At 46.1% G+C, this 25,426-nt stretch overlaps 1 protein-coding gene across 4 annotated transcripts; it reads left to right on the forward strand.

The window, feature by feature from the left end:
* Positions 1–5,159: 5,159 nt before the first annotated feature.
* LOC110514251 (NXPE family member 3) lies at positions 5,160–11,539 on the forward strand. Of its 4 annotated transcripts, none has more exons than XM_090228583.1 (7): positions 5,160–5,267; positions 5,574–5,651; positions 8,958–9,070; positions 9,148–9,903; positions 10,273–10,343; positions 10,446–10,688; positions 10,793–11,539. In XM_090228583.1, exons 3-7 carry the CDS (start codon positions 8,967–8,969, stop codon positions 11,341–11,343), a joined length of 1,725 nt encoding a protein of 574 aa, XP_090084709.1. In that variant the 5' UTR covers positions 5,160–5,267; positions 5,574–5,651; positions 8,958–8,966; the 3' UTR covers positions 11,344–11,539. The 4 variants fall into 4 exon arrangements, with proteins under 4 accessions (XP_090084709.1, XP_036828919.2, XP_090084707.1 ...); XM_036973024.2 differs by having other exon boundaries at positions 8,958–9,059; positions 9,142–9,903; XM_090228581.1 differs by having other exon boundaries at positions 5,205–5,267; positions 5,532–5,651; positions 8,958–9,059; positions 9,142–9,903.
* The last annotated feature ends 13,887 nt before the right edge of the window (positions 11,540–25,426 follow it).

Raw genomic sequence — 25,426 nt, forward strand, 5'->3', positions numbered from 1 at the left:
ACCAAGACAACAGGGACTTCAAACCACCATACTGTATAGAGTTACCAAGACAACAGGGACGTCAAACCACCATACTGTATAGAGTTACCAGGACAACAGGGACATCAAACCACCATACTGTATAGAGTTACCAAGACAACAGGGACTTCAAACCACCATACTGTATAGAGTTACCAGGACAACAGGGACATCAAACCACCATACTGTATAGAGTTACCAAGACAACAGGGACTTCAAACCACCATACTGTATAGAGTTACCAGGACAACAGGGACATCAAACCACCATACTGTATAGAGTTACCAGGACAACAGGGACATCAAACCACCATACTGTTTAGAGTTACCAAGACAACAGGGACTTCAAACCACCATACTGTATAGAGTTACCAAGACAACAGGGACTTCAAACCACCATACTGTATAGAGTTACCAGGACAACAGGGACTTCAAACCACCATACTGTATAGAGTTACCAAGACAACAGGGACTTCAAACCACCATACTGTATAGAGTTACCAGGACAACAGGGACTTCAAACCACCATACTGTATAGAGTTACCAAGACAACAGGGACTTCAAACCACCATACTGTATAGAGTTACCAAGACAACAGGGACTTCAAACCACCATACTGTATAGAGTTACCAGGACAACAGGGACTTCAAATCACCATACTGTATAGAGTTACCAGGACAACAGGGACTTCAAACCACCATACTGTATAGAGTTACCAGGACAACAGGGACATCAAACCACCATACTGTATAGAGTTACCAAGACAACAGGGACTTCAAACCACCATACTGTATAGAGTTACCAAGTCAACATGGACATCAAACCACCATACTGTATAGAGTTACCAAGACAACAGGGACATCAAACCACCATACTGTATAGAGTTTCCAGGACAAGAGGAAAGGTCGGCTGCGGTCAGAGGAGCTATAGAACCTTTTGATAATTGACTCTCTGTGTGAGAATGAAGCCACCACCTCTCCAAGAGCTTTTCCTGGTCGCTTTCATTGTGAAGGCCGGAGAGAGCGGGGAGAGAGAGAGCAGGGAGAGAGAGCAGGGAGGGAGGGAGGGAGGGAGGAATGTTTGGCCTGATCTTCAGGAAACAACACTTGACAACCACAGCTGCACTCACAGTCAGGGAACCGGAGTTCCGCCACAGTCTGAATGGTGAGGAGCTGGCAGAGATATGCTGCTTTTACTTCTTCAGGATCGAAAGCTGAGAGAGAGACTGCATGTGAAACCAACACCCTCTCTCTTATTCCCTCTCAACTCTTTCATCTCTGAGACTCGAATCTCTCTCTCTCTCTTTCTCTCTTCATCTCTCTCTCTCTCTTTCCTCTTTCTCTCTTTTGCTCTCTCTCTCCTTCTGTAAATGTTGAGTAAACAGTCCTCTTTTTGTGACTGCATGATGGGAAGTACCCTGTGCCCCAGTCCCCAACTTCGTCATGGAATGCTGCTTCCCAGCTCTCCTTCACCATGGTAACTGGGAATGTGTTTCTGTGGTGAGCTGAGGAATATTTGAAAGTTGATCCAAATATAATTGAAACACAACAGCTCACTCTGTTTGAATGTTTTGTTCAGTTAGTATCTTTTCCATAACAGTTGTTCTGAAACGGAGGTTTGTAACCTAATGGTAACAACCAAACGTTCCAGCTCCTCTGATGTGATGTAGAACGTAATACAAAACGCCACTGTGTGTAATCCCAATGTTAGAGACCAGAGGGCCCTGGGTAGCAGGCAGAGTGGAGAGGTAGAGGTCAGGAAACAATTCCAGCCCTCCTTTCTCTTTCTATCTATCTATCCCTTCTGTCTGAGTGGCCCTTCACATCCCTGCTTAGTCACATTGTCTCTGTTTAGACTAGTGGGACACCCAAGGTGTGTGTCTCTCTTTCAGAGCCATTTTTTAGTGGAGAATTGAGGCTCTGTTGTCGTAGCAGAAGGGAACAGAGACGCTGTGAGCAACAAGATAATTTGAGTATAGCTCAGTATACTAAATGCAATCGTTCTCTGACACGTTGGATTGATGATCCTGAGATCGTCACTGCCAAAGCTTCTGCACAGCATGCTTTGATATACTGTATTTGTCACGGCTCCATATATTGATATATCCCCTCTGTAAATGGTATATCCTCCCTGTAAATCAGCTTTACTCTAGACTTTTCTGTTGACTTACTATTTATATAGTATATGTTGTATGCTGACAAAGTTCTGTGTTCCAGTCCTCATCTACGTACCACCTAGAAGCTGACGAAGTTCTGTGTTCCAGTCCTAATCTACGGACCACCTAGAAGCTGACGAAGTTCTGTGTTCCAGTCCTCATCTACGGACCACCTAGAAGCTGACGAAGTTCTGTGTTCCAGTCCTAATCTACGTACCACCTAGAAGCTGACGAAGTTCTGTGTTCCAGTCCTAATCTACGGACCACCTAGAAGCTGACGAAGTTCTGTGTTCCAATCCTCATCTACGGACCACCTAGAAGCTGACGAAGTTCTGCGTTCCAGTCCTCATCTACGGACCACCTAGAAGCTGACGATGTTCCAGTCCTCATCTATGGACCACCTAGAAACTGACGATGTTCCAGTCCTCATCTACGGACCACCTAGAAACCGACGCTGTTCCAGTCCTCATCTAGGGACCACCTAGAAACCGACGATGTTCTGTGTTCCAGTCCTCATCTACGGACCACCTAGAAGCTGACGAAGTTCTGTGTTCCAGTCCTCATCTACGGACCACCTAGAAACCGACGATGTTCCAGTCCTCATCTACAGACCACCTAGAAACCGACGATGTTCCAGTCCTCATCTACAGACCACCTAGAAACCGACGATGTTCCAGTCCTCATCTACGGACCACCTAGAAACCGACGATGTTCCAGTCCTCATCTACAGACCACCTAGAAACCGACGATGTTCCAGTCCTCATCTACGGACCACCTAGAAGCTGACGATGTTCTTGTCCTCATCTACGGACCACCTAGAAATAACTGCGAGAAACCGGTAAATTATAATAAATGATTTACATCAACAGCATGACGTTAAATGTTGAATTATATATGTAATGTCTGAATCTGTATTCTCTGCTCTGGAATTGTTTTTGTGACAGGTACATTTGCTGCAGCGTAGCCTATGCTACATTAATATTAGGACTGAATGCAGGTCTAATTTATTCCTACACATCCCAAATTGGCTTTCAACGTTAACCTTATTTTTTTTATTGTAAAGAGGGTTTTTTTAAATGGCGGCTGCAGAGTTTTAGAAGAAAAAAAAAAGAGCAGAGATGTTCTGCTACTTCTGGTATACACACAGAACAGAGATGTTCTACTACTTCTGGTATACACACACAGAACAGAGATGTTCTGCTACTTCTGGTATACACACACAGAACAGAGATGTTCTACTACTTCTGGTATACACACACAGAACAGAGATGTTCTACTACTTCTGGTATACACACAGAACAGAGATGTTCTACTACTTCTGGTATACACACACAGAACAGAGATGTTCTACTACTTCTGGTATACACACACAGAGCAGAGATGTTCTGCTACTTCTGGTATACACACAGAACAGAGATGTTCTGCTACTTCTGGTATACACACAGAACAGAGATGTTCTGCTACTTCTGGTATACACACAGAACAGAGATGTTCTGCTACTTCTGGTATACACACAGAACAGAGATGTTCTGCTACTTCTGGTATACACACAGAACAGAGATGTTCTGCTACTTCTGGTATACACACAGAACAGAGATGTTCTGCTACTTCTGGTATACACACAGAACAGAGATGTTCTGCTACTTCTGGTATACACACAGAACAGAGATGTTCTGCTACTTCTGGTATACACACAGAGCAGAGATGTTCTGCTACTTCTGGTATACACACAGAACAGAGATGTTCTGCTACTTCTGGTATACACACAGAACAGAGATGTTCTACTACTTCTGGTATACACACAGAACAGAGATGTTCTACTACTTCTGGTATACATACAGAACAGAGATGTTCTGCTACTTCTGGTATACACACAGAACAGAGATGTTCTGCTACTTCTGGTATACACACAGAGCAGAGATGTTCTGCTACTTCTGGTATACACACAGAACAGAGATGTTCTGCTACTTCTGGTATACACACAGAACAGAGATGTTCTGCTACTTCTGGTATACACACAGAACAGAGATGTTCTGCTACTTCTGGTATACACAGAACAGAGATGTTCTACTACTTCTGGTATACACACACAGAACATAGATGTTCTGCTACTTCTGGTATACACACAGAACAGAGATGTTCTGCTACTTCTGGTATACACACACAGAACAGAGATGTTCTACTACTTCTGGTATATACACAGAACAGAGATGTTCTGCTACTTCTGGTACACACACAGAACAGAGATGTTCTACTACTTCTGGTATATACACACAGAACATAGATGTTCTGCTACTTCTGGTATACACACAGAACAGAGATGTTCTGCTACTTCTGGTATACACACAGAACAGAGATGTTCTACTACTTCTGGTATACACACAGAACAGAGATGTTCTGCTACTTCTGGTATACACACACAGAGCAGAGATGTTCTGCTACTTCTGGTATACACACAGAACAGAGATGTTCTACTACTTCTGGTATACACACAGAACAGAGATGTTCTGCTACTTCTGGTATACACACAGAACAGAGATGTTCTGCTACTTCTGGTATACACACAGAACAGAGATGTTCTGCTACTTCTGGTATACACACACAGAACAGAGATGTTCCAATCCCTTTTTAAAGGAAAAAGGAAAAAGTTTCTTCCAGTTCGAGGTGAGTGATCGCTGTTCTGACGTCCAGAAGCTCTTTTCGGTCATAAGAGACAGTAGCAGCAACATTATATATATATATTATATATGGAGAACTACAAGAAGGAAGAAGTGGGAGTTTGTACTATTTTAATTAGGGCGGATTAAGTTAGTTTCACTATTACGTATTATTTATTTTATTATTATTTATTATATTATTTTATTACTTATTTACTTACTTCTGTGGGTTATTATTTATTTTTTAAACCGTCCAGTTGGTGGCGGCAATAAACCTTTTGGGGTGTTGTCCGCCATAAAACCCACAGAAGAAGAAGAAGACCATGTGACTTTAACCAACAATTCTGTTTGGGTGATTCCCCAGCTGTCTATCACAGTCTTCTGGTTTCAACCAGTGTGCCTGAATGCACATTTTGACTCGGACCCTTCCCAATCCAGGTCAGTGTTTTTTAGTTGCAAGGAAGAAGAAGATGTAAGTTCTATCTAGCTTTTTGGCAAGTTGAGTGTGTTTATTTTAGGAAGATTATGTGTTGTGGGGTTTATTATTGGGTGGGTAAATGCTACGTAATGATGATCGACTGCAAACTGTTACTTTTAGGCTGAATGTACTGTGGCAAACCTCTTCAAGGTTAGGAGCGTTTGTCACAAATTAAGTGGGAAACTGTCACCAAATCACCCAAGAATGAGAGTTCTTTCGAACAGGACAGTACCTGTGTGTTTGTTTCTCCGTCCTGGTCCACCCAGGCCGTAGGCGAGGTCAAGGATAGCAGGGTTCGGTACGCGAATCGGGTTCTCGGTAGGTCCAGGTCCAAACGCCAACAGGTAAGTCCAAAACAATCCAGCTCATACACGGTAAATCCAGCCAATCTCTATTGTCTCTTTCTCTATTGTTCATAGATCCTTCCAGCACTCTCTCTCCCTCTTGTTGGTTTTTCTTGGCCCTTTATCTGTGGGTCGGCTCCACCTTCTGAGGGTTCCCCTTGCTTCTGGGACATGTAGTTTTGGCGGTCGGCCATTGTGTGATCTGTAGTTCTGACAGGGGTGGCCATTTTAGTGATCGGGCAGAGCCCGTTTATTAGTTCTGCTCTCACATATCTGCCATTTATCACTCGACCCCCTTCTTTGCCACAGTACAGATTATGTACATTTTAGATACTACATGTGCATGTTGATTATAATAGTGCCTGTATTGCATTGAATGCCCAGTAGATGTTATTGTTTAGAGACTGTTAATTGCTGTAGCCTGTACAGTATGTGCATGTTACCACTGTTCTTTCATAGTTTGCGCTACTGTTAAGCCGTGGCGAGATTCTAGAAGTTTTCAGAGACTGTCCTCAGTTCTCATGCATGCACAGTAAAATGTATGACTCTGTTGCACCAGACACAGATCAGATAAGACCTACACTAGGCCAGAAAAAAAGCCAATAAAACTAGCCTGTAAAACAAATTACTTCTCTCTCTCTCTGGGCGATATGTTTACAGTGCATTCGGAAAGTATTCAGACCCCTTGACTTTTCCCACATTCTGTTATGTTACAGCCTAATTCTAAAATTGATTTCCCCCTCATCAATCTGCACACAATACCCCATAATGACATCACAATACCCCATAATGACATCACAATACCCCATAATGACATCACAATACCCCATAATGACATCACAATACTCCATAATGACAAAGCAAAAACTGTTTTTTATAGACATTTTAGCAAATGTATAAAAATGTAAAAGACTGAAATATGACATTTACATCAGTATTCAGACCCTTTACTCAGTATTTGTTGAAGCACTTTGGGCAGCGATTACACCCTGATCATCGTTCCAGATCTTTCCACAACCACTCAGTGTGAAAGGGAAACTGGTCTGGTCATAAAACAGGCCTATCTGATTACTTCTAATCACAAGTAGCCTCTACAGCTGTCTGTCCCTGAGCTCACTGAGATGGGAAACTGCCCAGAATATTTTATACAATGTTGCATTTGTATGTTGTATTTATTACATTTTCCGAGGTCTCTCTTTGTGGCACCGAACAGTAGTCCAGGTGCGACAAAACTAGAGCCTGTAGGACCTGCCTTGTTGATAGTGCTGTTAAGAATGCAGAGCAACACTTTTTTTAATGTATAGACTTCTGCTGTTGTATCAACATGTTTTGACCATGACAGTTTACAGGGTTACTCCAAGCAGTTTAGTCACCTAAACTTGTTACATTTTCACATGATTTATTCCAAGATTTAGTTGAGGTTTATGGTTTTAGTGAATGTTTTGTCCCAAATACAATGCTTTTAGTTGTAGAAAATATTTAGGGCTAACTTAATCCTTGCCACCCATTCTGAAACTAAACTGCAGCTCTTTGTTAGGTTTTGCAGTCATTTCAGTCGCTGTAGTAGCTGAAATGTATAGTGTTGAGTCATCATAGACACTCTGGCTTTACTCAATGCCAGTGGCATGTCGTTAGTAAAACATTTTAAAAAGTAAGGGACCTAAACAGCTGCCCTGGGGAATTCCCGATTCTACCTGGATTTTGTGTGAGAGGCTTCCATTAAAGAACACCCTCTGTTGTGTTAGACAGGTAACTCTTTATCCACAATATAGGGTGTAAAGCCATAAAACATGTTTTTCATAGTCAACAGACTATGGTCGATTTAATGTCAAAAGCCGCACTGAAGTATGACAAAACAGCCTCCATAATCTTTTTATAATCAATTTCTCTCAGCCGATCATCAGTCATTTGTGTAAGTGCCATACATGTTGATCATTGTAAGACAGCCATTTATGTCTTTCGGATCCATTCAGATCAAGCATTCAGATCCCTTCACATTTTCCAAATTTTGTTATGTTAAAACCTTATTCTAAAATTGATTAAATTGTTATTTTCCTCGTAAATCTACACACAATACCCCATAATGACAAAGCAAAAACAGGTTTAGACATCTTTGGAAATGTATTCAAAATAAAAAACTGATATCACATTTACATCAGACCCTTTACTCAGTATTTTTTTTTAAGCACCTTTGGCAGCGATTACAGCCTTGAGTCTTCTTGGGTATGACACTATAAGCTTGGCACACCTGTATTTGGGGAGTTTATCCCATTCTTCTCTGCAGATCCTCTCCAGCTCTATCAGGTTGGATGGGGAGCGTTGCTGCACAGCTATTTTCAGGTCTCTCCAGAGATGTTTGATCGGGTTCAAGTCCAGGCTCTGGCTGGGCCACTCAAGGACATTCAGAGACTTGTTCCGATACCACTCCTGCGTTGTTTTGTCTCTACCACTCTACCATATTGGCCTGATTGGTGGAGTGCTGCAGAGATGGTTGTCCATCTGGAATTTTCTCCCATCTCCACAGAGGAACTCTGGAGCTCTGTCAGAGTAACCATGGGGCTCTTGGTCACCTCCCTGACCAAATCCCTTCTCCCCCGATTGCTAAGTTTTGCCGGGTGGCCAGCTCTAGGGAGAGTCTTGGTGGTTCCAAACATCTTCCATTTAAGAATGATGGAGGCCACTGTGTTCTTGGGGACCTTCAATGCTGCAGAATTGTTTTGATACCCTTCCCCAGATCTGTGCCTCGGCACAATCCTGTCTTGGCGCTCTACAGACAATTCCTTAGACCTCATGGTTTGGTTTTTGCTCTGACATGCACTGTCAACTGTGGGACCTTATATAGACAGGTGTGTGTCTTTCCAAATCATGTCCAATCAACTGAATTTAACACAGGTGGACTCCAATCAAGTTGTCGAAACATCTCAAGGATGATCAATGGAAACAGGACGCACCTGAGCAAAAATGTTGAGTCTTATAGCAAAAGGGTCTGAATACTTATGTAAATAAGTTATTTCTGTTTTTTCTAAAAACCTGTTTTCGTTTTGTCATTATGGGGTATTGTGATGTGATTATGGGGTATTGTGATGTGATTATGGGGTATTGTGATGTCATTATGGGGTATTGTGATGTGATTATGGGGTATTGTGATGTCATTATGGGGTATTGTGTGTAGATTGATGAGGAAAACATTATATTTAATGCATTTTAGAATAAGGCTGTAACATAAGAAAATGTGGAGAAAGGGAAGGGGTCTGAATACCTTCCGAATAAAGATTCCATTAAAATACCCTCCCTTTGGAACCCTAGACAGGAACCATGTGGAATTGTCAGTCGAAATATGTCTGCATCTTCCTCCTGCTGGCTCTGTCAGGCCTCTTCTTCCTGTTCCGTAACATCAACATTCTGGAGGTGAGGACCTTGCTTCTATCACTATCTACCTGCATCAGCCTACACACCTCTCCCCTTTAGTGACCTCTAATCTCCTCCATAGTGGAAGCTCAACAGTACATTTGGACCTAAGCAGCATCCACTCAGAGGGCTCTCCTCCTTGCCTCGATCGCAAGCTGAGCTTCTTCTGTAGCCACCTGGTCCAGGAGCCCTCTACCCAGGAGGCTCTGGAAGATTGTTCCCTCCTGGAGTCCATCGCCGGGCCAGAGCCTCTGCCCGTGACGACACCCCTGGACCAGACCAGTGACCCTGCACACAGTCTGTTTGCAATCCTTCCAGCAGGGGGAGGGAGAGAGAGGCACGTCGGGGACCAGCTAGAGGCTCTGGTCCTTATGAACGATTTCCAGGGGCGTCCCAAGAGCCGTGGCGGGGACTTCCTGCTGGCCCGGCTGCACACCCCAGAGTTGGGTGCGGGCGTTGCAGGACAGGTACTAGACCACTTGAATGGGACCTACTCTGCTATTTTTCCGTTACTCTGGGAAGGGTCTGTATGGGTGGAGGTGACACTGGTCCATCCTAGCGAGGCAGTTTCTCTTCTACGACGCTTACAAGAGGAACGGCTAAACTGGGTGCCTTCCAAGAGCCTGTTCCGTTCTGGATTATTGTCTGAGACCACCGAGTGTAACCTGTGTCTGCCGAACAACCAGCAGCCACTGTGCGATTACACAGACCCCCGTTCGGGGGAACCTTGGTTCTGCTACAAGCCCAAGCAGCTGGCTTGTGACACGCGGATCAACCACTTCAAGGCAGACTCCCAGACATATCTGCAACATCTGACCAGCAAAGAAGCGCTGTTCTTCCAGAGGTTAGTAGGAGGTAAAACATAATGTGTGTGTGAATAAGGACTCGATTCAATCCGCAAGGCTGAAGTTCAGCGTTGTAGCACGATTTGACATTGAAAGGCAATGTTACCGCGGTAGCGAAGACTGCATTCACGGCCAATATGTCGGCTCAGTGGGAAATGACCTTTTAATTTCACAGTGATGAACTTGGCTGATTGAATCGAGTCCAAAGTGCACTGTCTGTTTCATCTTGCTGCTATGCAGTATTTATGCTCTCCCCCCCCCCCTTCCCCCCCAGATTATACAGTGGTTCAGGTGAATGGTATTGCTTGCTACAGTTTTTTTTCTAATCACGTAAAATTATTAAAACTATTAAAACTTTTTTTTTTTAGTGGCATCAACATCAACGTGCATATTCATGCAACGGGGTCTGACAGTGTCACTGTGCTGCCAAAGGAGAATGGTGGGAATTTTGCTAAAATTATTGCAGAGTGTGAAGAAAAAATGTGATTGTATCTGTAAAGTGATGGTAGCTTTGTGCATCACGGCAACTTCTGCATTTCAGACAAACCAGATGAGGAAAGCAGCAGTGTGGCGGCAGCACCTATCAGGACCCCTCCCCTCCCCTCCAGGACCCCTCCCTCTGGGTATTACTACCAAGGGTCATGGCGGGCGCTGGATGGTGTCGTAATACGCCAGTTTAACGACCCCGCTGCCGTTATTCAGTGTCTGAAGGGCAAGCAGGTGTACATGTACGGAGACTCCACCGTTAGACAGTACTATGACTACCTCACCAGCTTTGTGCCAGGTGAGTGTTGTTTGCCAAACCTATTACATCTTACACCCGACTGTGTCTCAGGTGGTAAAAATGATCTCTCTTTCTCTCAACATTCATCTCTCTCTTTCTCACAGAGCTGAAGAAGTTCAACCTTAGAAGTCATGTGAGAGCGGGGCCATTCATGGCAGTGAACATACCCAACAACATCCTGTTGAAGTACCGCTGCCACGGCCCCCCCATATTCTGGCCCCCTCTCAGTGTCAGTCAGCTGCACTATGTAGCTAATGAGCTGGACGGCCTGGCCGGGGGTTCAGACACTGTTGTCGTCATCAGCGTTTCGACCCATTTCAGCTTTTTCCCTCTGCAGGCCTACATTCGCCGACTGCGACGTATTCGAAGGGCGGTGGTACGCCTTCTGAACCGAGCTCCGGGGACCGTAGTAGTTGTGCGCTCTGCCAACCTGGACCAAAGGAAGGACAACTTCATCAACAGTGACTGGATCTTGACCCAGCTGTACAGGTTGCTCAAGGTCATGTTCAGGGGTCTGGATGTGATGCTGCTGGATGCCTGGGAGATGACCCTTGCCCACCACCTCCCCCATGATCTTCACCCAGCCCCCCCCATCATCAAGAATATGATAAACACAATCCTCTCTGGTGTCTGCCCCCTATCATCAAGAACATGATATAAATATTGAATAATGTAGTAACCAACAAAGTGTCCTTCTTCTTAGTTGTCCGTGTCTCTTTGATGACTTGTCATGTAGTCTGGAGCAGAAGGTTCCCTTCGTTCTGGAAGGTTCTGGTCCTTAAACGTTTTTGTATTTCTTCTTCCTGAAAAGTCTGACGAGACAAAATAAAGTTTGGGCTGTTTTTACTTGATTCTTTGAATGCCTTGAGTGTTTTTAAACTGTGCGGGTCTGACCACAAGGGTTAATGGCATCACAAAACAATCAACCATATGACATTAGTTTTCCATATCTCCCCACTGACCATTCCCATTTACGTTCTTTATGTTAGAATTATTGTTCCATTTTTCACTTTTTTGGACGTTAGAGTCTTTGGGCGGGCAAAAGTCTCTGGAGACAAAGGGACAGTCCTTTAGCCAACACTGGAGGGTAGAGAGAGTACTCCTAATTTACTGCTTAATTTACGACCGGGTGTGGGGGTGTCAAAACCGGCCCAGTGCCCTCCTCCCCCCTTGCAGGGGGGAGAGGGTCTGGTTATTATCAGCTATTGTCAAGCTGATCTGACCCATTGTGATCCTCATAGGACAACCATGACACTTGTTAAAGGTACATTTGTGGAATTTCTTTCCTTCTAAATGCGTTTGAGCCAATCAGTTGTTTTGTGACAAGGTAGGTGTGGTATACAGAAGATAGCCATATTATGGCAAGAACAGCTCAAATGAGCAAAGAGAAACGATAGTCCAGAATGACTTTAAGTCATGAAGGTCAATCAATCCGGAAAATGTCAAGAACTTTAAAAGTTTCTTTAAAGTGCAGTCACAAAAACCATCAAGCGCTATGATGAAACTGGCTCTCATGAGGACCGCCACAGGAAAGAAAAACCCAGAGTTGCCTCTGCTGCAGAGGATAAGTTCATTAAAGTTAACTGCACCTCAGATTGCAGCCCAAATAAATGCATCGCAGAGTTCAAGTAACAGACACATCTCAACATCAACTGTTCAGATGAGACTGTGTGAATCAGGCCTTCACGGTCGAATTGCTGCAAAGAAACCACTACTAAAGATCACCAATAAGAAGAAGAGACTTGCTTGGGCCAAGAAACGCAACCAATGAACATTAGACTGGTGGAAATCTGTCCTTTGGTCTGATAAGTCCAAATTTGAGATTTTTGGTTCCAACCGCCGTGTCTTTGTGAGATGCAGAGTAGGTGAACTGATGTTCTCCGCATGTGTGGTTCCCACCGTGAAGCATGGAGGAGGAGGTGTGATGGTGCTTTGCTGTTGACATTGTCTGTGATTTATTTAGAATTCAAGGCACACTTAACCAGCATGGTTACCACAGCATTCTGCAGCGATACGCCATCCCATCTGGCTTGTGCTTAGTGGGACTATCATTTGTTTTTCAACAGGACAATGACCCAAAACAAACCTCCAGGCTGTGTAAGGGCTATTTGACCAAGAAGGAGAGTGATGGAGTGCTGCATCAGATGACCTGGCCCCCACAATCACCAGACCTCAACCCAATTGAAATGGTTTAGGATGAGTTGGACCGCAGAGTGAAGGAAAAGCAGCCAACAAGTGCTCAGCATATGTGGTAACTCCTTCAAGACCGTTGGAAAAGCATTCCTCATGAAGATGGTTGAGAGAATGCCAAGAGTGTGCAAAGCTGTCATCAAGGCAAAGGGTGAAGAAGAAGATTCTTCTTTGAAGAATATAAAATATCAAATCTATTTTGATTTGTGTAACACCTTTTTGGTTACTACGTGATTCCGTAGGTGTTATTTCATAGTTTTTAATTTTTCACTATTATTCGACAATGTAGAAAATAGTAAAAATAAAATCAAGAAAACCCCTTGAATGAGTAGGTGTTTCCAAAATGTTGACTGGTACTGTACCCATAAAGACTCGCTGCTGTAGTCGCTGCCACATGTGATTCTAACACTCAGGGGTGTGAATACTTATGTAAATTAGATATTTCTAAGACATTTTCAATAATTTTACAAAAATACAAAAAATAAAAATGTCACTTTGTCATTATGTGGTATTTTGTGTAGATGGGTGAGATTTTTTCAATTCAGGCTGTAATACAATCCTTTCTAAAGTCACTGAAATCAATTATCTGTGAAATTCCAGAGTCTGGTGTTGTCTTTGGCATCATTAAAGGGGAATACTGTTATTGTATGTAATCAATTATCTGTAATTATTATTATTACGTGATTAAACTAATCACGTCAATTTAATTACTTAGGAAGTCGGGGCACCACGGAAAATATTCAGATTACAAAGTTATAAGTTTCCAAATATAACTCTTCAAATGTTTGAATATCTGATCAATTAGTCTTCTGTTAATGAATTATTCTTTACCTCACGTCAGTCTCATCTTGTCACGTTCTGATCTTTATTTCCTTTGTTTTGTATTTATTTAGTATGGTCAGGGCGTGAGTTGGGGTGGGCAGTCTATGTTTGTTTTTCTATGATTTTGGGATTTCTATGTTTCGGCCTAGTATAGTTCTCAATCAGAGGCAGGTGTCTCTGATTGAGAATCATACTTAGGTAGCCTGGGTTTCACTGTTTGTTTGTGGGTGTTTGTTTCCGTGTCCGTGTTTTTCACCACACGGTACTGTTTTGGTTTTCGTTCGTTTTCACGTTTATTGTTTTTGTATTCAGTTGTGTTCATGTTAAGTATTTCGTATTAAAAGAACCATGGACATTTACCACGCCGCGTATTGGTCCTCCGATCCTTCTCGCCTCTCCTCTTCAGATGAAGAGGAGGAAAACCCTTACACATCTGAAGGTGGGTAAATTGTTGGTTATCTGGTCTGAGAGGTTCATCTCACTCTGGAGATTCGTCCACGTCGATCAGTTTTCTCGTACTAGATTTGCTACCTTTCCAGCTGCAGTCTGTTAGGCTGTCAACTAGGACTCACTTCTTCTTAAGTGATCAGTTAGTTCAGAGTTCATACCATTTCACGTGTAGTGCAAGCTCTCACGTTTCCTGGCCTGTAGGGTTGAAATTAGAATTAGCCCTTTTTAAACATGAGGACAAGTCCTCCCATTATTGGGAACTTAAGTGCCTTTGGGTCATGGGGGCTTTAATAGAAATGTAGAAAAGGGGTTGGTTCATGATTTCCAACCAATGCCTATTCACTTGGGCGTGGCTACTGACAGTTAACCTTTACAATGAAGGCTAATTCCCTCATTTTAAAAGGTTAACATCCCATTACATAATTTCGCAAATAGTTTCATCTTTACTCATTCATTTTATACAATAATTAGATGCAAGCCTCATAACTGAGGAACCTATATAAACAGAGTTATGGTAATGGGATTGGATTGTCTTTCAAGAGGTCACAAACATAAAACAAAACGGACAATGTTGTAGCTGGCTTCTTCACCGACCAGTTACACATTCTCCAAAATGTGAGCATTGTTCTATTCTCAAATTCTGGGCTGTAGTAGAATTTGGCGGGAGTTTCTTTGTTCTTCTGTGAAACTCTCTCTCTCTCCATACTGCATAGCCAGGGAGAGTCTCTTTACGGGATTTATGAAGTGGGGGTTAAGTTGTAAAACTGCCCCCCCTCCCCTCCTAACACGAGAGGGGGGGGGGGGTTCACATCTCTGCTAGCCTATTCACTAAGATGTATTTATTGTCCATTTGAATATCAAAATAGGATGATAGTAGTGTAAATATCAACAGAAAGGATGATAGTAGTGTAAATATCAACAGAAAGGATGATAGTAGTGTAAATATCAACAGAAAGGATGATAGTAGAGTAAATATCAACAGAAAGGATGAGAGCAGTGTAAATATCAACAGAAAGGATGATAGTAGGGTAAATATCAACAGAAAGGATGATAGTAGAGTAAATATCAACAGAAAGGATGATAGTAGAGTAAATATCAACAGAAAGGATGAGAGCAGTGTAAATATCAACAGAAAGGATGATAGCAGTGTAAATATCAACAGAAAGGATGATAGTAGTGTAAATATCAACAGAAAGGATGATAGTAGAGTAAATATCAACAGAAAGGATGATAGTAGAGTAAATATCAACAGAAAGGATGATAGTAGAGTAAATATCAACAGAAAGGATGATAGTAGAGTAAATATCAACAGAAAGGATGATAGTAGAGTAAATATCAACAGAAAGGATGATAGTAGAGTAAATATCAACAGAAAGGATGATAAAGTGTAAATATCAACAGAAAGGATGATAGTAGGGTAAATATCAACAGAAAGGATGATAGTAGAGTAAATATCAACAGAAAAGATGATAGTAGAGTAAATATCAACAGAAATGATGATAGTAGAGTAAATATCAACAGAAAGGATGATAGTAGAGTAAATATCAACAGAAAGGATGATAGTAGAGTAAATATCAACAGAAAGGATGATAGCAGAGTAAATGTCAACAGAAAGGATGAGAGCAGTGTAAATATCAACAGAAATGATGATAGTAGAGTAAATATCAACAGAAAGGATGATAGCAGAGTAAATGTCAACAGAAAGAATGAGAGCAGTGTAAATATCAACAGAAAGGATGATAGTAGAGTAAATATCAACAGAAAGGATGATAGTAGAGTAAATATCAACAGAAAGGATGATAGTAGAGTAAATATCAACAGAAAGGATGATAGTAGAGTATATATCAACAGAAAGGATGATAGTAGGGTAAATATCAACAGAAAGGATGATAGTAGAGTAAATATCAACAGAAAGGATGATAGTAGAGTAAATATCAACAGAAAGGATGATAGTAGGGTAAATATCTACAACGTCTTTTTCATTTCCACTCGTTGAACTGGGTCAGACTTCAGGCATTCAGACGTTACCATTCATCCAAGCCATCCAAACCTCTGAACATAACCACTGATTTCCTACATGAAAAAAATAAACAAAATATTCTGGCAACTAAATGCTGTTCTTGTCAGACTGAAGAGTCTAAATGCTGTCCTTGTCAGACTGAAGAGTCTAAACGCTGTCCTTGTCAGGCTGAAGGGTCTAAATGCTGTCCTTGTCAGACTGAAGAGTCTAAACGCTGTCCTTGTCAGACTGAAGGGTCTAAATGCTGTTCTTGTCAGGCTGAAGGGCTTTGAGTGAAGATAAGCTTCTCATCCAGACCCAGAAGAGCATGGCACACACACACACACACCACCCACGCCTACATGCACACACACAGGCACACACACACACACACACACACCACCCACGCCTACATGCACACACATACACACACACACACACACCTCCGACGCACACACACACCACCCACGCCTACATGCACACACACACACACACACACACACACACACACACACACACCACCCACACACACACACACACACACACACACACACCACCCACGCCTACATGCGCGTGCACACACACACACACACACATACACACACACACACACACACACACACCTCCGACGCCTACATGCACACACACAGATCCCCTGTCTGTTTGCTGGTGTATTTGTGCTGTTGCCAGTCTTCTGTCTGTGTTATCCGTTTGGTCTGTTATCCCTGCCACCGTCCCCACAGGAGGCCTCTTGCCAGGGCATCAGTGGAAGAATTTGTTCTTATTTTCCTGGTTAAATAAAATGTGATACACACACTTTACTTTCTTCAAAAAATGCTAATTTAATTTTGTGTGCTTCCATCTCTTCCCCATCCTCCTCTCTTGTCTCCCTTGATTCCCCCTGCTCCATATCCCCTCCCCCTCTCCTCCCATCATCCCCACTCTCCCCAGACCCGCTCCATCTCCCTCCCCCTCTCCTCCCATCATCCCCACTCTCCCCAGACCCGCTCCATCTCCCTCCCCCTCTCCTCCCATCATCCCCACTCTCCCCAGACCCGCTCCATCTCCCTCCCCCTCTCCTCCCCCATCTCCCCCAGCCCCCCTCCATCTCCCCAGCCCCTCTCCTCCCCTCATCCCCACTCTCCCCAGACCCGCTCCATCTCCCTCCCCCATCTCCCCCAGCCCCCCTCCATCTCCCCAGCCCCTCTCCTCCCCTCATCCCCACTCTCCCCAGACCCCGCTCCATCTCTCCTCCCCTCCCCACTCTTCCCTCTCCCCCAGCCCTGCTCCATCTCCCTCCCCCTCTCCTCCCCACTGTCTCCTCCTCCCCCTCTCCTCCCCACTGTCTCCTCCTCCCCCCTCTCCCCCAGCCCCGGTCCATCTCCCTCCCCCTCTCCTCCCCCCTCTCCCTCAGTCCAGTTCCATCTCCCTCCCCACTCTCCTCCACAGGAGGCTGCTGAGGGGAGAACGGCTCATAATAACGGCCAGAAGGGAGCAAATGGAATGTCATCAAACACCTAGAAACCATGGAAACCACGTGTTTTGATGTGTTTGATACCATTCCACTGATTCCGCTCCATTACCACGAGCCCGTCCTCCCCAATTAAGGCACCAGCCTCCTGTGCTCTCCTCCCCCCTCTCTCAGACCCCATATCTCCTCCACCTCTCTCAGACCCCATATCTCCTCCCCCCTCTCTCATACAAAATCTCCCAGTCCAGCACCATCGCCCTCCCCCTCCCCCTCTCACCCAGCCCAGCTCCATCTCCCTCCCCCTCTCTCCTCCTCCCCCCTCTCCCCCAGCCCAGCTCCAACTCCCTCCCCCCCCTTTCTCCTCTTCCCCCCTCTCCCCTCCTCCCCCCCTCTCTCCTCCTCCCCCCTCTCTCTCCACCTCCAACTCCCTCCCACTCTCCCCTCCTCCCCCAGCTCCAACTCCCTTCCCCCTCTCCCCTCCTCCCCCTCCCCCTCTCCCCCAGCCCAGCTCCAACTCCCTTCCCCCTCTCCCCTCCCCTCCTCGCACAGCTCCAACTCCCTTCCCCCAGCCCAGCTCAGCTCCAACTCCCTTCCCCCTCTCCCCTCCTACCTCAGCTCCAACTCCCTTCCCCCCCTTTCTCCTCTTCCCCCCCCCTCTCCTCCTCCCCCCTCTCTCCTCTTCTCCCTCCCCCTCTCCCCCAGCCCAGCTCCATCTCCCCCTCTCTCCTCCTCCTCCCCCTCTCCCCCAGCCCAGCTCAATTCCCGCTCTCCCCTCCGCCCCCCCCAGCCCAGCTCCAACTCCCTTCCCCCTCTCCCCTCCTACCTCAGCTCCAACTCCCTTCCCCCTCCTCCCCCAGCTCCAACTCCCTTCCCCCTCCTCCCCCAGCTCCAACTCTCCCCCATTAAAGTCATCTGCATCTGACTGAGAAGCCATTCTAATTTTAATTAGCCTGACCCAAGAGGCTGTGAGGCAGAGAGAGGCTTTCATATCCACAGCTCCAATAACTAGCATGCCAACCAGCCAGCAAGTCAGTCAGCCAGACAGTTAGCCAGCCAGGCAGCCAGCAAGTCAGTCAGCCACCCAGTCAGTCAGCCTGCAAGCAGCAGCACTTACAACCAGAGGCCAACACACACATGTAATTCCATTAGCTAGATCCATCTCCACAATCTCTCTGTAGCACAAACAATATTTCCTATTTGTCCAAGGTGGACATTGCTAGTTGAGTACAGGGGCATTCTGGGAGCCTTTTGTCAAGTATTTAATCACTGAAATTACTACACACTTAGGACTCAGGAAACTGCTGATCTCAAAGTGGTACCCAGGCAAAATGCTTTTTTTTTTGTGCAAATTATATGAAAAATGTGTATCGTTTGCTTTTAGCAGAGATGTGATCATGTGAAGAGTTTCCTGCCTCATTATTGAATGAATGTAGGAATCTCCTGCCTGTGAGGTGATTATTCATATGGAAGCAAAATAATGACGTCTAATGAGTTAGTTTGAGCAGCTGCACAGTTCAGTATTCATATTACCTGAACCACAGACAGAATGTCGGTGTTTAACGGCGTTACGGCTGTCATCGGAACGAGACCAAGGTGCACCGTGGTAGGCGTACATTTTGAAAATTATTCAAATGAACTCCAAAAAAAACCAAGAAAGATAAACGACACGTAAAGTATTGTAGCGCTAAACCAGCAACTAACAAAAACAAGATCCTACAACAGAAAGTGGGAAAAAGGGCTGCCTAAGTACGATTCCCAATCAGAGACAACGATAGACAGCTGTCTCTGATTGGGAACCTATACTCGGCCAAAAACAAAGAAACAGACAACATAGAATGCCCACCCAAAATCACACCCTGACCTAACCAAATAGAGAAATAAAAAGTCTCTCTAAGGTCAGGGTGTGACAAACGATCTCTGATGTCTCACAGCAGACTGGTCCAGGTCCAACAGCAGGATGGGACCGAACCCCTGAGTCATACTGACTTTTAACATTCACCTGAAGACTGTTATTTATCCAATCAACTAACTATGTTTAATTTGGCTACAAGGGGGGAGGCAGGTAGCCTAGTGGTTAGAGGGGGGAGGCAGGTAACCTAGTGGTTAGAGGGGGGAGGCAGGTAGCCTAGTGGTTAGAGGGGGGAGGCAGGTAGTTTAGTGGTTAGAGGGGGGAGGCAGGGAGCCTAGTGGTTAGAGGGGGGAGGCAGGTAGCCTAGTGGTTAGAGGGGGGAGGCAGGTAGCCTAGTGGTTAGAGGGGGGAGGCAGGTAGCCTAGTGGTTAGAGGGGGGAGGCAGGTAGCCTAGTGGTTAGAGGTAGCCTAGTGGTTAGAGGGGGGAGGCAGGTAGTTTAGTGGTTAGAGGGGGGAGGCAGGTAGCCTAGTGGTTAGAGGGGGGAGGCAGGTAGCCTAGTGGTTAGAGGGGGGAGGCAGGTAGCCTAGTGGTTAGAGGGGGGAGGCAGGTAGCCTAGTGGTTAGAGGGGGGAGGCAGGTAGCCTAGTGGTTAGAGGGGGGAGGCAGGTAGCCTAGTGGTTAGAGGGGGGAGGCAGGTAGCCTAGTGGTTAGAGGGGGAGGCAGGTAGCCTAGTGGTTAGAGGGGGAGGCAGGTAGCCTAGTGGTTAGAGGGGGAGGCAGGTAGCCTAGTGGTTAGAGGGGGGAGGCAGGTAGTCTAGTGGTTAGAGGGGGAGGCAGGTAGCCTAGTGGTTAGAGGGGGAGGCAGGTAGCCTAGTGGTTAGAGGGGGAGGCAGGTAGTCTAGTGGTTAGAGGAGGAGGCAGGTAGCCTAGTGGTTAGAGGGGGAGGCAGGTATATGATATTTAACCATCACCATACGTATGATCATCAAACCGTAGTCTGCCTCTGATATCTGACCATCACCGTAGTCTGCCTCTGATATCTGACCATCACCGTAGTCTGCCTCTGATATCTGACCATCACCGTAGTCTGCCTCTGATATCTGACCATCACCGTGGTCTGCCTCTGATATCTGACCATCACCGTAGTCTGCCTCTGATATCTGACCATCACCGTGGTCTGCCTCTGATATCTGACCATCACTGTAGTCTGCCTCTGATATCTGACCATCACTGTAGTCTGCCTCTGATATCTGACCATCACTGTAGTCTGCCTCTGATATCTGACCATCACTGTTGTCTGCCTCTGATATCTGACCATCACTATAGTCTGCCTCTGATATCTGACCATCACTGTAGTCTGCCTCTGCTATCAGCCCATGTACCATAGTCTACCTCTGATATCTGACCATCACCGTGGTCTGCCTCTGATATCTGACCATCACTGTAGTCTGCCTCTGATATCTGACCATCACTGTAGTCTGCCTCTGATATCTGACCATCACCGTGGTCTGCCTCTGATATCTGACCATCACTGTAGTCTGCCTCTGATATCTGACCATCACTGTAGTCTGCCTCTGATATCTGACCATCACCGTAGTCTGCCTCTGCTATCAGCCCATGTACCATAGTCTACCTCTGATATCTGACCATCACTGTAGTCTGCCTCTGATATCTGACCATCACCGTGGTCTGCCTCTGATATCTGACCATCACTGTAGTCTGCCTCTGATATCTGACCATCACTGTAGTCTGCCTCTGATATCTGACCATCACCGTGGTCTGCCTCTGATATCTGACCATCACTGTAGTCTGCCTCTGATATCTGACCATCACTGTAGTCTGCCTCTGATATCTGACCATCACTGTTGTCTGCCTCTGATATCTGACCATCACTGTAGTCTGCCTCTGATATCTGACCATCACCGTGGTCTGCCTCTGATATCTGACCATCACTGTAGTCTGCCTCTGATATCTGACCATCACTGTAGTCTGCCTCTGATATCTGACCATCACCGTGGTCTGCCTCTGATATCTGACCATCACTGTAGTCTGCCTCTGATATCTGACCATCACTGTAGTCTGCCTCTGATATCTGACCATCACTGTTGTCTGCCTCTGATATCAGCCCATGTACTGTAGTCTGCCTCTGTTATCAGCCCATGTACTGTAGTCTGCCTCTGTTATCAGCCCATGTACTGTAGTCTGCCTCTGCTATCAGCCCATGTACTGTAGTCTGCCTCTGTTATCAGCCCATGTACTGTAGTCTGCCTCTGCTATCAGCCCATGTACTGTAGTCTGCCTCTGTTATCAGCCCATGTACTGTAGTCTGCCTCTGCTATCAGCCCATGTACTGTACATGTCATCAGACAACATGGAGGAACCCAGGAGTGACCAGAGATGGAGATGCATCATGGCAGAGAGGAGCAGGAAGGAAACAGAGTGTTCCTAACATTAGTGTGTGTCTGTCATACCGTTTCACTCCCTCCACCTTGGCTACAGTAGATTGTCTCTCCTCTGAGGGCCGGCCTCTCCCTGCACCATGTGGAGACAATGACGCGTTGCCAGGATACAAGCCCCCCCCCCCCCCCCCCCCCCCCCCCAAGTCTGTACTGACAAGAAGACATGAAGACCAAAGATGTTTTATATTTACAAGAAGACCCCCTGCACCCCGCGGGCTTGACACCGCTCCACCATCTAATGTCACTATCTATGAAGACAGCACTTTATAACTCATTTGATAAAGATATCCAATCCGTCTTGTTCCCTTCTTGTATAAAATCCCCAAATTTAGTGTTGTGGATGCAGGATTTCTTTACTTGATTCATTGTTAAACAAATTATGATTAAAATATATTATATTTAGTATAGACATACAATAATAAATATAATATGAAAGAATTACGAATTACAATTATATTTAGAAAAAAACAGCTTAGCTAATATAGTTTAATATAGTTTAATATATATAGTATAATATCTTTATGCAATGGGAGCTGTTACTATTTTCCTGTCAGTCTCCTGTCTGACGACGGGGTTTCTGGCCAGTTTCACCAGTCTCCTGTCTGACGACGGGGTCTCTGGCCAGTTTCACCAGTCTCCTGTCTGACGACGGGGTCTCTGGCCAGTTTCACCAGTCTCCTGTCTGACGACGGGGTCTCTGGCCAGTTTCACCAGTCTCCTGTCTGACGACGGGGTCTCTGGCCAGTTTCACCAGTCTCCTGTCTGACGACGGGGTCTCTGGCCAGTTTCACCAGTCTCCTGTCTGACGACGGGGTCTCTGGCCAATTTCACCAGTCTCCTGTCTGACGACGGGGTCTCTGGTCAGTTTCACCAGTCTCCTGTCTGACGACGGGGTCTCTGGCCAGTTTCACCAGTCTCCTGTCTGACGACGGGGTCTCTGGCCAGTTTCACCAGTCTCCTGTCTGACGACGGGGTCTCTGGCCAGTTTCACCAGTCTCCTGTCTGACGACGGGGTCTCTGGCCAGTTTCACCAGTCTCCTGTCTGACGACGGGGTCTCTGGCCAGTTTCACCAGTCTCCTGTCTGACAACGGGGTCTCTGGCCAGTTTCACCAGTCTCCTGTCTGACGACGGGGTCTCTGGCCAGTTTCACCAGTCTCCTGTCTGACGACGGGGTCTCTGGCCAGTTTCACCAGTCTCCTGTCTGTAGGGTGTTCCTCTGACGACGGGGTCTCTGGCCAGTTTCACCAGTCTCCAGTCTGACGACGGGGTCTCTGGCCAGTTTCACCAGTCTCCTGTCTGACAACGGGGTCTCTGGCCAGTTTCACCAGTCTCCTGTCTGTAGGGTGTTCCTCTGACGACGGGGTCTCTGGCCAGTTTCACCAGTCTCCTGTCTGACGACGGGGTCTCTGGCCAGTTTCACCAGTCTCCTGTCTGACGACGGGGTCTCTGGCCAGTTTCACCAGTCTCCTGTCTGACGACGGGGTCTCTGGCCAGTTTCACCAGTCTCCTGTCTGACGACGGGGTCTCTGGCCAGTTTCACCAGTCTCCTGTCTGTAGGGTGTTCCTCTGACGACGGGGTCTCTGGCCAGTTTCACCAGTCTCCTGTCTGTAGGGTGTTCCTCTGACGACGGGGTCTCTGGCCAGTTTCACCAGTCTCCTGTCTGTAGGGTGTTCCTCTGACGACGGGGTCTCTGGCCAGTTTCACCAGTCTCCTGTCTGTAGGGTGTTCCTCTGGCCAGTTTCACCAGTCTCCTGTCTGTAGGGTGTTCCTCTGGCCAGTTTCACCAGTCTCCTGTCTGACGACGGGGTCTCTGGCCAGTTTCACCAGTCTCCTGTCTGTAGGGTGTTCCTCTGACGACGGGGTCTCTGGCCAGTTTCACCAGTCTCCTGTCTGTAGGGTGTTCCTCTGACGCCTGGGTCTCTGGCCAGTTTCACCAGTCTCCTGTCTGTAGGGTGTTCCTCTGACGACGGGGTCTCTGGCCAGTTTCACCAGTCTCCTGTCTGTAGGGTGTTCCCTTGCTTCATCTAATATTGATGGGGTCTCTGCCCCTGAGGAGGAGAACCTGTTTCCAGAGCACCACTATTTACTGAATAAATGAATGCTTCATACCGACACACATCCTCTTCTCTACTCTCCTGTCTGGGGTTTTTAAAATGGGAGACTCTGTGTATTTTACAGGCTCTGAGGGTTTTTATTCAGAGATTATGGCCCTCCTGATGTGTTGTGGTGCACAGCAGGAAATGCAGTAGTGTATTTGAGTTTTTTTTAAATGCTTCTAAAGACATTTCCACTTTGAAACTTGCCTTAAAGAACAATATATATCAACCCCTTCAAGAAGGTCCTTTAATTATAATCCACATAATGATTCACATGTTCTGTTGCTGCAGGACTTGTTTTAATGCTCTAGAAAGGAAGGGCCCACAGTGCTCTATAAAGGAAGGGCCCACAGTGCTCTAGAAAGGAAGGGCCCACAGTGCTCTAGAAAGGAAGGGCCCAACGTGCTCTAGAAAGGAAGGGCCCACAGTGCTCTATGAAGGAAGGGCCCACAGTGCTCTATGAAGGAAGGGCCCACAGTGCTCTATGATGGAAGGGCCCACAGTGCTCTATGAAGGAAGGGCCCACAGTGCTCTATGAAGGAAGGGCCCACCGTGCTCTAGAAAGGAAGGGCCCACAGTGCTCTATAAAGGAAGGGCCAACAGTGCTCTATGAAGGAAGGGCCCACAGTGCTCTATGAAGGAAGGGCCCTCAGTGCTCTATGAAGGAAGGGCCCACAGTGCTCTAGAAAGGAAGGGCCCATAGTGCTCTATAAAGGAAGGGCCCACAGTGCTCTAGAAAGGAAGGGCCCACAGTGCTCTAGAAAGGAAGGGCCCACAGTGCTCTATAAAGGAAGGGCCCACAGTGCTCTAGAAAGGAAGGGCCCACAGTGCTCTAGAAAGGAAGGGCCCACAGTGCTCTAGAAAGGAAGGGCCCACAGTGCTCTAGAAAGGAAGGGCCCACATTGCTCTAGAAAGGAAGGGCCCACAGTGCTCTATGAAGGAAGGGCCCACAGTGCTCTATAAAGGAAGGGCCCACAGTGCTCTATAAAGGAAGGGCCCACAGTGCTCTATAAAGGAAGGGCCCACAGTGCTCTATGAAGGAAGGGCCCATAGTGCTCTATAAAGGAAGGGCCCACAGTGCTCTATAAAGGAAGGGCCCACAGTGCTCTATAAAGGAAGGGCCCACAGTGCTCTATAAAAGAAGGGTCCACAGTGCTAAATAAAGGAAGGGCCCACAGTGCTCTATGAAGGAAGGGCCCATAGTGCTCTAGAAAGGAAGGGCCCACAGTGCTCTATAAAGGAAGGGCCCACAGTGCTCTATAAAGGAAGGGCCCACAGTGCTCTATAAAAGAAGGGTCCACAGTGCTAAATAAAGGAAGGGCCCACAGTGCTCTATAAAGGAAGGGCCCACAGTGCTCTATAAAGGAAGGGCCCACAGTGCTCTATGAAGGAAGGGCCCAC

The sequence above is a fragment of the Oncorhynchus mykiss genome, unplaced genomic scaffold (genome assembly GCF_057628025.1).
Source record: "Oncorhynchus mykiss isolate SJ-2025 unplaced genomic scaffold, ASM5762802v1 scaffold93, whole genome shotgun sequence".
NCBI lineage: Eukaryota > Metazoa > Chordata > Actinopteri > Salmoniformes > Salmonidae > Oncorhynchus > Oncorhynchus mykiss.

Bases quoted from the DNA above. Each gene is read 5' to 3' on its own strand.
- LOC110514251 (XM_090228583.1), top strand. From the start codon at position 8,967: ATGTGGAATTGTCAGTCGAAATATGTCTGCATCTTCCTCCTGCTGGCT. The intron at 9,071-9,147 runs GCTTCTATCACT...CCATAGTGGAAG, and splicing joins ATTCTGGAGGTGAGGACCTT to CTCAACAGTACATTTGGACC. The intron at 9,904-10,272 runs GTTAGTAGGAGG...TTTTTTTTTTAG, and splicing joins GAAGCGCTGTTCTTCCAGAG to TGGCATCAACATCAACGTGC.